Raw genomic sequence first — 15,689 nt, forward strand, 5'->3', positions numbered from 1 at the left:
AAAAGGCTAGGGTGCGGTCCTCTTCCAAAGCTATGAAAAATGAAAAATAACCCTGAATCTATAAACTCTACCCAATTTTGCACATAACAAGCCAAAAACAGAAAAAAAAAAACACAGCTTCTCAGGTCAAAGTAAAAACAAGGAAAACAATCAATTCCCCAGTATGGTCACCATTTTGTCACACGGAATAAGTCGATCTTGTGGACAAGTAGACCTTCCTAGAATCTAAAGAAGACCTAATGAGAAGCAAACCAACCAGACACTATCTTTCTCTAAATATGCTTTTATAAACAAAGGCAAACAAGTGTTTTTTAGGGCCTACCTTAGGTCCAACGCAAGTTTGTGGATGCCCTCGCTCCTTCGATCCAAATGAGCTCCTTTGTCGCGAATCTGCAAACACAAACAAACAAACAAATTAAATAGCACCTGAAAAGCCAATATCATAAAACATATTTAACATGAAAGTCAAGGAGTTCATGAAACAAGTAACATGAGATACTTGTTGAGAAAAATGAGTTTGATTGTATTAATTCAAAAGAAGAAGAACTTTACAACCTATGCCTTGACGCTGTACAAGCTCCTCCCAGGGTCCAGCAAGAAATCTCCTCTACTTTGACAAGTTTCACTCACTTCCAATGAAGCCAAAAAGGTATGTGATCTCTCCTCTTAAGCTCAACTAGGAAGTCTTAATTTCACCAGCATTTACCCTAAAAAATGTTCAGCTTCTAACCTCCTTAGCAACCAGCCCAATGCCTGAATTTATAGTGCAATGGAGGGAAGTTACTAGGTCCTCCTTCAAAGGGATAAAACCCTCCTTCAAAGGGATATCTCCTTTCATCAAGGGATTAGCTCCTTCTCTTTTGGGATGCATGAACCACCAAAGAGCGGCAAATCCACGTCAAAATTCCTTCTAGAGTCATCTAGAATTAACCCAAAGTGAGTTTTCTAGAATAAACTTGCGCCTTTTTGACTTTCACAGGGGTACGCACCCACACCTTTAGGGACAGAGCGGGCAGGTCTGCAGTTTTTGTAAACAGAAGGTGCGGGACCGCAGGTAACAGTGAGAGAAAGTGCGGAACCAAAGTTTCATTGATTTTCAATGTCTTTCTCCCATTTTCAAAGCTTGACTTGAAGAGCTAAGGTCTGAAACTTGCTTAGGAGGATAGTACAAGTGATGGCAGACCCATACTGACTGCAAATAATCATGGTGACGATATTTTTGTGTAACAAAAGGCACTCTAAATTTTGGTATTTATTACTACTCTTCTAAAAAGTTCGATCTTATTGGATTTAGTGATTGAGACTCGGGAGGTAGTATTGATGATCGTAAGTCCACATCTGGAAGTTGTTTCTCTTTTGGTTCTAGTTTGATTACATGGAGCTCAAAAAAAAAAAGCCTTGTTTCCCTCTCATCCACAAAAGCGGAGTATGTTGCAGTTACCTTAGTAGGTACACAAGCTCTTTGGCTCCAAAAAAATTTGGAAGAAATTGGAGAAAAACAAATTCAACCTAGAATGATTTATTGTTATAATGTAAGTGTTATAAAGTTAGCAAAGAATCCAGTTCATCATAGAGGACAAAGAATTTTGACATGAAAAAATCACTTCATTAGAGATTTGGTGCAGAATAAGGATTTTGAATTGAAGCATATAAATACTAAGCATCAACTAGTAGATATCTTCACCAAAGCAGTTGCAAAAACCCAATTTTTAGCACTACGAGATAAGATAGTAAATCTTCATTAATCATTAACGGTGTTGGGAATAATGTTTAATTTGTTATGTAAATTGCTGACAAATTAGTCTAATTTTGTGTTCTCTCTGCAAAATTAGGGCAACGAATTATTAGGGTGGTTTAGCTTTCACAAGATTGGTAGTGTGAGTAAATTTATTTCATATTAGACACTTGATTGATAATCATATTAGTAATAATTTTACTATACAAGAATGTAGTTACTGGGTTAATAGAATATGAGATTTACAACAATTTTGAGGTCACACACTAAATGTGTTTTATTTGTTAATTTCTTTTTATATGTATTTTTCTTCATAGTTATGTTGGCTTATCAACTGGCTTAAAAAGGCCATTTCATATTCTATAGTTCCAAGGGATTTTTTTTTTTTTTTTTGTGGATTGTGTCTTTACTTGGAGAGTGTTCCAAGGGTTTTTTCATGAATTGTGTGAGCAAAGAGTGGAGGCTATGCAACCTCGTTCTACCATGCTAGGGAGTGCTGCTTATGTTGATGTTAATATGAATCCATATTTTTGTGTTTTTTTTGTTACTTCCAACCGTGTTTTTGAGTTTAATTTCCAGTGTTATCTAGGTTATTTTCCAACTGTTATGCTTGCTTAAGTTGAAGTAGGTTTCATGTGATACGGTTTGATGTGAGTTTGTTGAATGTAGATGCAGTTAGTGTCATATTTATGCAACTGTTATGTTGTCAATGTATTAGTGTTTTTGAGATTAATTTCCAGTGTTATCTAGGTTATTTTCTAGTAGTTATGTTTGCTTAAGTTGAAGTAGGTTCAATGAGATGTGGTTTGATGTGAGTTTGTTGAATGTAGATGTGGTTGGTGTCATATTTCTGCAACTGTTATGTTGTAAATGTATTATAGTTGTTGCAGGATGCAGATTTTAGTATTTTATTTTTATTTTGTTGGCCCTCATAGGCGGAGGTGTCAACAAATTGTTTCGGCCAAGAAGTAGCTAGTCCCTTTTCATACAGGTGACAACAACGGTACTGCCTAAGAAGTACCTAGTAGGCTAGTCCCTCTTCAGATGGGTGGCAGCAATGGTGGAGAGAAGGCTAGGCAAACGAAATTTTAGTCTGAGGGAGGCTATGGGCCTGGCCAGCCTATAACTTCAGGAAGAGCCCAACTGATCTAAATTGGATCCATGAAAATTATCAAAGTGATATGAATGTATCAAATCAGGACAGACGTCAAAAACTTGTGAACAAATAATTATCAGGAAGACCTCTAGACAGTGGTAGTTTGTAGCCAGCAAGGAACGACGAGGACCTCGGATAAAGCACACTAATCGAGGCCCATGGAGACCACGCAAGACACAAACTAGCAGTTAGGAAGTCCGGATCGGAAAACGGAGGTCGTTTCTGATGCGCGATTAGCGCTAATTGCACATCGTTGGGAAAAACCCCTCGAGAAGGAAAAGCCCCGAGTGCTCGGTTGCATGGGAAGCCGGGAAACCGTAGGGAAAGCCCTAAAGCAAAAGGTGATCCCCGCTCTCCAAAACCAGCGGAATATCGGAGACATGCTGGGAGGTAAGAAGATTTAGCAAGAGAACGAGCGATTCCATACATTGCACAACGCGTGTCCAACAGATGAGAGAGAAAAATGCTTCTCATCGTGGGCTAACGGTCGAGCAAGTCAACTGCATGATAAGAGCAAACACCGTAGGATCTAGGGGCTCCAAATCTGACGGCGCAGATTCCACCCAATGAATGACCTGATCTGGAGGGAGAATTAAGTTGCGGCGTATAAAAGTCTAAAGTTCGATTTGACCGCTGATTTGGTAGATGAATCATTACATAGCATAACCGAAATATCGAACCATTTGAGGAAGAGCTAGCGCAGTTTGTGAGAGGACAAGTGGCCACTTCCCTCCGAGACGTTACACAGTGGCGATGATGCAGAGGCAGGGAACTCCAAGTGAACAACAGCAGACAATCCAAAGGGACAGAAGAGGAAGCGAACAGTCATGAGACAAATTGGCTTTAAGCCATGAATAGATGGAGACAGAGAGAGAGTGCGAAGCGAGAGCGAAGAGAGCACTATAAGAAAGAAGGAGATAGTGAGACAAAGAGACAAAACAGAGCATAAGCAAGAAGCAGAAAAACAGAGAGCCGAGCTATCCTACAGAGTAAGGTAGCATCGAGCAGACAGAAGGCTTGAGAGGTTCGAACAATCCCTAAGAGGATATTTGTCAGGAATTGGGTACCAAATTGGACTCATCCCATTCAAGACCAGTTGAGGTCGAGACTTGTTAAGGAAGAGTCTGTACACTCTAGTGGCTTGGGGAATCCAAGAACCACCCTGCTAAGCATAATATATTTCAGGAGACTCAAATTGAGCTCCTCCTTATAAAAACTCTGCTTTAAAGACACAATAAGAAAAGGCCACCATTGAAAGTTGGACAGGAGACGTAGCCCAAGAGGATTGGATGAACTCTTTATTAATTTGTTGTGTTCTTATACTTCCTTACTGTGTTTCTCTTACTCTTTTCCGTTTTCTAGTGTTTGTGTATTTTGCAATCTGATCGATACGTTGCCTAAGATAACATAGACACACACTAGCACATGAGTCTGTAATACCTTAATTAATTAATTAAGATCACTCAAGAGTGATTTTTAGATCAAGTGGTATCAGATCTCAAGGCTGTTAAGGTTAGACAAGCTTGTGTTGGACTTAGCTGTTGAATGCTAACTAGATCAAAGTTCAAATTAAGAGAAGGATAGTTGGTAGAAACTAATCCTGAAATTGGGAGAGTCTATCCTCGGAGGACAATGTCAGAGGAAGGTTCTATGGGGCCACACCCTCATTTCAAGATAGTTTCCTAGCCATAAAGTCTATGGTAGAGGAAATGTATAGGGACTTTAGAAAACACAAAGATGAAGATTCATCAGGCTCCAAACAAGATAAAGGAGAAGATGAGTCTCAATTCCATGACCAATCAAAAGGCAAGGGGAAAGAAGAAAGCTTTCTCACACCTCCTAATAGCCCTGAACATAAGAAGAAAGCATCTTTAGTTAAACTAGATGTCAAATTTGATTTACCTATATATGATGGAGAGTTGAATGTAGAAACGCTGGACAATTGGGTTAGACAAATTGATGTTTATTGCAGAGTGCAGAATATCGATTCAAACAAGAGCAAGATTCAACTCGCAAGCCTATGCCTTGGAGGCACTACCTTGGTTTGGTGGGAACGCAGGATCCAAGCTGACCTGAAGAGACATGGAAAGACTATCTCTGTCTAAAGTGAATTTGTTTCTGCAATCAAAAAGCAATTCTATCCTTTGGCCTACATGCAGCAAGCCATGATGAACTGGAAAACTCTTCAAAATTTGAAAGGGCAAAGTGTACAAGGATGCACTCAAGAATTTAGAAAGAGAGCATTGATTCTAGGAATCTCATTAGACTCACTTGAGACTCTGTTGAAACATTGGTGGTCTACACAATTACATAAGGCACATTATCTTCATGTTTAATCCCACTAGTATAGATGAGGTATCCGTACAAACTACTCATCTAGAAGCTAGAGGAAAGAATGGATGTCCAAAAGTAAGGATCATCCCAACCCACTACAAGCAAGAATAAGGAGAAAAGAAAGCAGAAATGGAAAGCAAGGAAGGTTAACACTGCACAGAAAAGCAAGGCTTCATGCACTCATTGTAAAAAATATGGGCATGATGATGAGCACTATTGGGTTCTGCATCCAGAGATGAGACCTAAGAAGTTCGAGGGCAAGAAGAAGAAGACTGCTGCAGCTATTCAGAAAGACTTGGGGCAGACTCAGGAGATGAAACAATTATTGCAGCCGCAGGTACAAGAGGTAAGATACTAAGAATTCCGAAGCATCTATTAGTAATTCTGCACAATCTACTATTGATGAAGAAAATGAGAGAAAAAGACATGAGCTTTTCCGTATTCGAGTTATTTCCAAACATCAAAAGATTGATACTTTGTTTGATAGTGGCTCACAAGTAAATTTAATTTCTGAAGAAATTGTAAAGAAGTTGGGATTAGTGACTACACCTCACAAGAAACCATACCCATTAGGATGGTTAAATGATAAAGCACAACTACAAATGACTAGACAATGCAAACTCAAGTTTTCTTTTGAGTCAGCGTTTGTAGATGAAGTTGAGTTAGACATAATTCCTTTGGACATATATGGATTGTTCTAAGAAGTCCTTGCTTGACAAAAAACTATTTTCTATAGAGCTGAGAACAAGTATCTACTTGTTAAAGAGGGAATCCAATACTTTGTAAGAGCTCACAAGCTCAATAATAATTATACTCTCATAAACTCAGGGCAGATGAAAAGAATGATAAATTCATGCAAACAATTCTTACTGATAGTTGTAAAGGAAAAAAACCTTATAAAACCAATGTATTTGAGGGTTGTAATGTTAAACAACAAGTTGATTTAGAAAAGGTTGTTTTAGAGTGTGATATCTTGTTTCAAGAACCTAAAGGTCTGCCACCTAAAAAGGAAATAGTGTATGATATTATTTTGAAGCAAGATGCTCCATTTCCTAGCATTAGAATGTACATGTTGTCCGCTTTAGAGAATGCAGAAATCAAGAAGTAGGTGCAGGAGTTGCTTGAGAAAGGGTTCACTAGACCTAGCACCTCACCATGTGGGTCACCAATCGTTTTGGTGAGAAAGAAAGATGACTCGTGGAGAATGTGCATTGATTACCGAGCACTGAATAAGATAACAATAAAAAACCATTATCCCCCTTTCGCATAGATGATCTTTTAGATCAATTGAAAGAAGTTGTTTATTTTTCCAAGCTAGACTTGCATAGTGGATACCATCAGGTTAGAGTTGTAGAACAAGATGCATGGAAGACTACTTTCAAAACAAAGCAGGGATTGTATGAGTGGCTGGTTATGCCTTTTGGCTTAACTAATGCTCTTGCTACTTTCATGAGATTAATGAATGATGTACTCAAATCTTTTCTTGATGATTTTGTTAATGTGGATGACATTCTGATATTTAGCAAAACGTGGGAAGAACACTTAAACCATGTTAAACAGATACTAGATGTTTTGAAAAGAGAAAAACTTTATGTTAAACTCTGAAAATGTGAATTTGGCAACACATCTTTGAATTATTTGGGTCATATAGTAGAGAGTGGTGAATTGAAGGTAGATTCCTCTAAGGTGGCAGTCATTGTGAAATGGCCTAAACCCAAATCTGCTACAAAATTTTGAAGCTTCTTAGGAGCAACACAATATTGGAGGAAGTTCATTTCTAACTTTTCCTTAATTGTAGCTTCCTTACATGCTTAACAAGATTGAACAAGGTGTTTCAGTGGGGAGGTAAACAGCAGAAAGCCTTCGACACCTTGAAAAAAAATATTAGTACAGCACCTGTACTAGCACTACCTGATCTTCAAAGACCATTTGAGGTCCAAACGGGTGCCAATGACTATCCCATGGGAACAGTATTGGCACAACATAGTAAACCCATATGTTATCATTATGAGACATTTAATTCTGCAGTAGTTAACTATCCTACATATGATAAAGAATTGTATGCATTAGCACAGAGCGTGGAAAAGTGGAAACATTACTTAATGGGCAAAGAGACAGTAATACATATTGATCATCAACCACTTCAACATCTACACTCCCAAACTAAGTTGCAGCAATCAAGGCACTATAGATGGATGGGTTTTCTACAACAGTTTCATTTAGTCATCAGATATAAAAAGGGCATACACAATAAAGTTGCATACATGTTATGTAGACCCATTATAAATGCATCTACTGTACTTAAGCATAATTTTGTGTTACATGAGAGTTACATTGAACAATATGCCCAAGATATAGACTTTAGAGATGTACATGCAACTTTAAGTCGAGGAAAACGGGTAAAAGAATTGGATTATCATGTAAAGGACTGACTCTTATACCATTGTGGGAAGTTATGCATTCCACAAACTAAAAGAGTAAAGATAATTCGAGAAGCACAGACTTCTCTAATATCAGGCCACTTTGGAGTAAGTAAAACAGTTGCACAACTGCAAAGATTTTGTTATTGGCCAAAAACTAATGAGACAATTTCTAGATATGTAAGAGGGTGTACTATGTGTGCTAAAAGTAAGCCCAGTAACAGAAAACTAGGCTTGTACACTCCATTGCCAGTTCCTTCTCATCCTTGGGAAAGTGTTTCCATGGACTTTATTGGAGGATTACCTAAATCTAGGAAAGGTCATGATTATCTCTATGTTGTTGTGGATAGGTTCTGCAAAATGTGTATTTTGATACCTTGTAATAAATAGATTACAACTGAACAAACTACAAAACTGTTCTTTCAACATGTATGGGTTCATTTTGGATTACCCACTTCCATTGTATCTGATCGAGACACTTGATTTGTGGAGAAGTTTTGGTTAAGTGTGTGAGAATTGATGTACACCATCCTGAAGAAAAGCACAACTTTTTATCCGCAAACTGATGGCCAGACAGAAGTAGTTAACATGATAGTGATCCAATTACTCAAGGGATATTGCAGCAAGCATCCTAAGCTTTGGGATGAACATTTATGTTATGTGAAGCATGCTTACAACAGAGAAAAACATTCTTCTACATAGAGATATCCTTTTGAGACCTATTTTGGTTTGACATGAAGGTCTCCTTTGGATTTTGTCTTTGGTAAAGACACCACAGTTGAAGGACATAGTGATGTGGACAGGGCAACTAGGTTCATTGAATAGATCCAAGAGATCCATCAGGCAGCACAGGAACAGCTGGAAAAGAGCCAAGCTAAATACAAGGCAAGGCATAACAAGCATCAGATAGAGCATAGTTTCCAAGTTGGTGACCAAGTCTGGCTATATATCAGCAAGGACAGGATGCAAGGTGAAGGTAAAAAGCTAAAGCATATCAAGTATGGACCCTTCAATATACTTGAGAAGATTGGTGAGAATGTTTTTCGCCTTGATCTACCAACTTATATGCACATCTACTCAGTCATAAATGTAGATTGCTTGAGATTGTTTGAACCTTCACTAATTGAAGATCCCGAAGAGCAGAGTCAATTTCCTTCTATTGATGACCTATTACCTGAATATCTTAATGAATTGTAGGAAGACACAGTTCTGGATTGGAACGTGAGGACGACACGCAGGGGAGATGTTGAGTACCTCAGAGTTGGGCTCAAGGGTTCAAAGCCGAGCAATGCAAAGTGGATAGAGATTGGACAAGTGAGACAATTGTACCCTCCCTTAGTTGATGCTTGAAAACCAACTTTTGGTGGTCCAAAAGCTTTTTCAGTGGGGAGGCCATGATCCGAATTGGATCCATGAAAATGATCAAAGTGCTATAACTGTATCAAATCAGGACAAAATTCAAAAACTTATGAACAAAGAGCTATCAGGAAGACCTCTAGACAGTGGCAGTTTGTAGCCAGCAAGGAACGATGAGGACCTCAGTCAAAGCGCGTTGACCGAGGCCCATGGAGATCACGCAAGATGCAAACTAGCAATTAGGAAGTTCGGATTAGAAAATGGAGGTCGTTTCTGATGTGCGATTAGCTGGGAAAAACTCCTCGAGAAGGAAAAGCCTTGAGTGCTCGGTCACATGGGAAGTTAGGAAACCATAGGGAGAGCGCTAAAGCAAAAGGCGGGCCCCATGCTCCAAAACTGGTGGAATATCGGAGGCATGTTGGGCGGTAAGCGGATTTGGCAGGAGAACGAGCGATTCCATACATTACACAAGGTGTGTCCAGCAGATGAGAGAGAAAACCACTTCTCATCACAGACTAATGGTCGAACAAGTCAACCGCGCAATAAGAGCGAACATTGTGGGATCTGGGGGCTCCAGATCTGACGGCAGAGATTGTGCCCGATGAATGACCAGATCTAGAGGGAGAATTAAGTCGTGGCATATAAAAGTTTGAAGTTCGATTTGACCGCTGAGTTGGCAGATGAATAATTACATAGCGTAACCGAAATACCGAACCGTTTGAGGAAGAGCTGGCACAGTTCGTGAGAGGACGAGTGGCCACTTCCCTGCGAGACGTTGAATAGTGGAGATGATGCAGAGGCAGGGAACTCCAAGGGAACAACAACAGGCGATCCAAAGGGGCGGAAGATGAAGCAAACAATGACGAGACAAATTGGCTTTAAGCCACGAACAGACGGAGAGAGGGAGAGAGAGCGCAAAGTGAGAGCGAAGCGAGCACTGTAAGAAAGAAGGAGACAATGAGACAGAGAGACAGAACAGAGAATAAACAAGAAGCAGAAAAATAAAGATCTGAGCTAACCTGCAGAGTAAGGTAGCATTGAGCAGACAAAAGGCTTGAGAGGTTCGAGCAATCCCTGAGAGGATATTCGCTGGGAAGTGGGTACCAAATTGGACTCATCCCATTCAAGACTAGTTGAGGTCGAGACTTGATAAGGAAGAGTCTGTGCACTCTAGTGGCTTGGGGAATCCATGAACCACCCTGCTAAGCATCATCTGTTTCAGGAGACTCAAATTGAGCTCCTCGTAAAAACTCTGCTTTAAAGACACAATAAGAAAAAACCACCACTAAAAGCTGGACTGGAGACGTAGCCCAAGAGGATTGGGTGAACTCCTTATTAATTTGTTGTGTTCTTGTACTTGCTTATTGTGTTTTTCTTACTGTTTTCCATTTTCCAGTGTTTGTGTATTTTGTATTCTGATCGATTCGTTGGTTAAGATAATATAGACACACACCAGCACATGAGTGTGTAATTCATTCATTAATTAATTAACTGAGATCGCTCAAGAGTGATTTTCAGATCACCAACATCTTTGAATTATTAAGTAGAAATTTTTTAAGTTTTATTAATTTGGTGCCTAATCATAAATTTCGCGGTTGCTTCTGCGTTTCTAGATATTTCTTCTTGTTCCACGGGCTCTTCTAATGTTTTCGTTATGAAAAAAGATGTTACGGTGGCTTTGGAAGCAATGATAAAGAACGTGACTACCCTTGGGAAAGTTGGATAGCGGAGAAATGTGATAATAGTGGCCATGGATATTGACCTAGGCGGGTAGAGGACGGTCTCCCTTAAAATACTTCGCACTGGAAGGATACTGGAATCCTTCCGAAATGTTTGGGAAAATGCCGTCACTACAGAGGAATCCAAAAACCTACGTACAGTTCAAGTTAAGATGGGGCTGCATTGAGATGCAATGGGAAGATGCGGTGGCAAGAGGCTGCATCAAGGAGGGTCTCGATGGATGCCGTGGATCAAAAGCCGTGGAGTCAACGCCACGGAGTCAACATGTGGTAGAATGCGACCCCGACGTAGTAGAGGATTGCGCAGTGCCAGGGAGGCACGCGCAGTGAAAAAAAGAAGTGACAGCGGATAGCCAGTTCCACGGAGATACAAAGGAGCATTAGCCATGACAGCGTAGGAGCACTCCTGTGTCGTAGGCAGGATGGCTCTATTTTTGTTGCTAGCGGTGCTCGAGCGGTGCGGAGTTGGCAGGCAATGCTAGCAATGCTCTGGAGCGTGGTGCACAGAACAACGCAGCGCCAAGCTGGAGATAGCGCAGTGACAGGAAGCTTTGACGAAGAAGCAAACAACGATTAGCGTCCCCCCCTTGTGCACTCCAAAATTCACCACAGCTACCTGAAGTTTCCAAAATTCATCACATCTACCTGATGTTTGAGCCCTTCGCAGGAGGATTATTGGGAAAGTACCCACCAACGCCATGGACTTTGTCAGAATCGATAGCAACTCTGCTCTAGATGGATGTTAGCTCTTGACATTGACCAATTGCGTAAGAGGACCCGTTGGAGAGTGGATGTGTTTTAAAGTAGGGTCTCTCTCAACTATTTGTTAACCATTTATTATCGAGTCCAACATCGATACATGTTCTTAGTTTTTCACGTTTATGTAAACGGTCCATTTAAGATTAACAAACCACCAAAGGAGGTTAGCATCACCGAAAGCAATTGGACCCTACGGCCTTGCTTGTCTGGTATACTTAGACTCCAGTCCAAGAAATTACATGGAGGCATGTAATTTGATCGGTAAATCGCTAGTTAATCGCTAGTTACATGACGATTTTCTTGTTAAAGACAGTTTTAAAATTTGCAAAAAAAATATTTTTCATTGAAACTATGAAGATGAGTGGAGAAAGTGTGAGATGAGTGGAGAAAGTGTGAAAACTGTTAAATATAATGGGTGTGTCTATTTTGAAATTCCAATCCTAAGTGCATATATATTTAAGGATATGACTAATTTTGAGATGGTTAGAAACTTTAGATGAAGCACTAGAGTTGATGAGGAGTGAGCTTAATGTAGATACTGAGCTCACATAGTGTTAAAAAAATTGGCAACCAAATTGTGCCTCCGGAGCCACCTTTCACAATATGAAGGGCCTAGAAATCTGTACAACAATATTTTAATTTCTGATGGAGGCCATTTTGAGTGGTGTTATTTTTATTGACATCTTGTCTTCTTGAACCCAAGCAACCCAGAAGAGAAAGAGATAGAGCATTGTTGACAAAACCCGAAGCCAACAAGGAATTCCAAAAACACTAGTAGTGATAGAGGACAGAGTGTCCGAACAAGGTAGGGGACAAGGATAGAAGAACAAGGGAAAACAAGAAGCAGCTAATTGTAACTTGTAGTAGGTAGTAAAGTAGAGAAGGAGAAATGACATGGGGTCTTTCGAACAAGGGGATGGGATGCCCAAAGAGGAGGAAGTACGCAAAAGGGATGTGCAGTGTAGACTAGAGTAGGGGAGCAACCTGAACTTAGAGGAGGACATGGATCACGCAATAGTAGGCAAGTGAATGTGGTGTTTTCTTACCATTGGCTAGAGGAAGAGCCATGATTTCATGTTGTGCCCCTCTTGGAGCTTGGATGTAACTATTAGAATATTTAAATGTAAATGAAAGTGTAATGGTAGTAACTTTAAATGCAAATGCCATGGGATATCAATGAAATAAAATGTAATTATCATTTTGTTTGGAGGGAAGGGTGGTTAGAGATATTTTAGTGAAAATATTGAAATATTCTCTCGAGCTCTTAGGGTTAAGGGTTTTTGTATGGGAAAGTATTAGGGATTTGACTCTCCCTTTACTTGGAGAGTGTTGCAAGGGGCCTTTTGTGGACTGTATGAGCAAATGGTGGAGACTACGCAGCCTCCTCCAACCATGGTAGGGAGGGTTGCTTATCTTGATGTAAATTCTTGTTGATGTTAATATGAATATGGATTCTTGTGTTCTTTTATTACTTGCAACAATGGTTTTGTGTTTAATTTCGTTTTTTATAGGTTATTTTCTAGCAGTGATGTTTGCTTAAGTTGCAGTAGGTTCCATGTGAGGCAAGTTTCTCTCAGTTTGTTGAATGTGGATATGGTTGGCGTTGTATTTATGTAACTAATTTTTTTTCCATGTATTGTAGTTGTTGGAGATTTGAGTATTTTATTTTTATTTTCTTGGCCCTCCTAACTAGAGGTGCCAACCATATCTAATCCACAATAATATTGTAACTTAATATTTTAAATACATATTTATTTATATATTAAAAAAAATATTAATAATATCAAATATTTAGAAAATAAAAGAAAACAATCAAATAATTTTTATTTCTTAAAAAATGTAAATACTTAATATTAGATTAATTGTGTCTCACCGTACATTCTATAGTTTAACATAAGGATGTTGTGAGATTCCATTCGTGTTCAATCTAGAGTTGAAACATATTCACTTTAATATGAAAATAAAATATATTCTAAATTGAAAAAAACAATGTTGACTTGAATAATAACGTAAATACTTTTGTTCTTCGTTTCAGCCACCCCATTATGTTGTGGGTTATGATATGGTATTAGCTCCTATCGAATGTCTTCTAGTGCACACAAGTTCTTGAATTCATTAGACACATATTCTCCATTGTTATCACTTGTGAGAGCTTTAACTTTCCTATTAGTATGTTTCCTGACAAGTGCTTTAAATTCACAAAATTTAGGGAACGTTAGATCTTTCTTCTAAATGAAGAATATCCAACACTTACTACAAAAGCCATCAACAAATATTACATAATACATATGCTTGGCCATGGATGTTGTCGAGAACGATACACACACATCTAAGTGAACTCGATCAAGGGTTGTTTGCACTCAAATGCCTTTATTATGAAAGGAAGCTTTGGTGTACTTCCCCAATGTAGACCCTTTGCATGTGTCTCTCTTCTCTAGTGTACCCTTGGAAAGTCCTGTAGAAATTTGTTCGATGATCCTTTAAGCTTCATGGTGCAAGTGACCCAATGCTGGGTAGCGCAAGCGCCGCGGAATGACTATGGGGTGCGAAGCCCCGAATTTTGGGTAATATTAGGATAAAAGACTCTACGGAAGTGCGAAGCACGAACTATAGTAGGTTGAGTCAAAGGGTAGTCTGCCCAAAAATAATGTAAAGAAATAGTAATAGAGTCGGCCCGTGGAGGGATCGCGAGCCAAGGGAAAGTATAATTAGAGCGGGGCTCTATGACGGAAAGTAGTTTTTTTGAAAGTTGGAATGTAATGGGTTCTGAAAAGAAATAGCTTGAAAGCATTTGTAGTTTCGAGTTGAGGGAGTAGGGTAGAAAGTAGAGGCTCTGCAGCTGTGTGCACAGAGGCCTAGAAAGACCACAGCTATGTGCGTGGACCCCTGTAGTTGAGTGCGCAGAGTGGATCTAGATGTATTGTTAAAGATTGATAATAAAGATAAGTTTCTTCTAAATTTTGTGTTGGTTGCGACTTTACTTTTTTATGATAAATTAACTGTTATGATTTATGCATTTGCTATGGTTGAATTCATGTGAACTAGATTAATCTTGATGTGCGAAGCAACCAAAAGTAATAAATGTTTTCTTAAAGACAATTTTAACTAGATCAAACCAGTAATAAGTGATTCAATCTGTAATAAGCGCGATAAGGGTATTTCGATCTTCACGGATCTGGCGTACCGTGAGGCTACAGAACAGCGCGCGAGTCCCAAACCAAAACCAGGACATCCCCAGGGTGCGGAAACCTAGTTCCAGCACCCTCTCCTACTACCTTGGGTGAGACCTCATTCCACGCTTCGTGGGCTATTACCGAAAAGGTTGGTAGCTACGGGATTGAGGTCTCACTCGAGGTAGTAGTGGAGGGTGCTGGAACCAAGTTTCTAAACCCTGGGGATGTCTTGGTTTTGGTTTGGGGCTTGCGTGCTGTTCTGTAGCCTCACGCTACGCCAGATCCGTGCAGATCAGAATACCCTTATCGCGCTTATTACAGATTGAATCACTTATTACTAGTTTGATCTAGTTAAAATGGTATTTAAGCAAACATTTATTACTTTTGGTTACTTTGCACATCAAGATTAATCCAGTTCACATGAATTCAACCATAGAAAATGCAGAAATCATAATAGTTCATTTATCATAAAGGATAAAAGTCGCAACCAACACAAAATTTAGAAGAAACTTATCTTTATTATCAATCTTCAACAATACATCTAGATCCACCCTGCGCACTCACCTGCAAGGGTCAGTGCACACAGTTGCGGACTTTATAGGCCTCTACACACACAGCTGCAGAGCCTCTACCTTCTACCCTACTCCCTTGACTTGGACTTACAGACGCTTTCAAGCTATTTCCTTTCAGAATCCATTACATTCCATCTTCCAAAAGAACTCCTTTCCCTCATAGAGCCCCACTCTATTTATACTTTCCCTTGGCTAGTGATCCCTCCGCGGGCCAACTCTATTACTATTTCTTTACATTATTTTTGGGCGGACTAACCTTTGACTCAACCTACTATAGTTCGTGCTCCGCGCTTTCTGTGGAGTCTTTTACCCTAATATTACCCAAAATTCCAGGCTTTGCACCCCATACTCATTTCGTGAGGCTTGCGCTACCCAACAGTCCCCCAACACAATCATTGTGACTCATCCTGAGTCACTTAGTTGGTGCATCCATCTTTACGTGAAG

At 39.6% G+C, this 15,689-nt stretch overlaps 1 protein-coding gene across 1 annotated transcript in view; it reads left to right on the forward strand.

The window, feature by feature from the left end:
* The window catches only part of LOC149148632 (exopolygalacturonase-like), a 48,943-nt gene extending 37,873 nt beyond the window's left edge, over positions 1-11,070 (forward strand). The window contains exon 8 of the mRNA XM_089442230.1: positions 10,768-11,070. Within this exon, the coding sequence (XP_089298356.1) occupies positions 10,768-11,070 (303 nt within the window). The remainder of the gene's footprint in view (positions 1-10,767) is intronic.
* Positions 11,071-15,689: the final 4,619 nt, after the last annotated feature.

Source organism: Pinus tabuliformis, chromosome 9 (assembly GCF_031772625.1).
Source record: "Pinus tabuliformis cultivar Carrire ecotype Pingquan chromosome 9, CPIR1, whole genome shotgun sequence".
NCBI classification, from domain to species: domain Eukaryota; kingdom Viridiplantae; phylum Streptophyta; class Pinopsida; order Pinales; family Pinaceae; genus Pinus; species Pinus tabuliformis.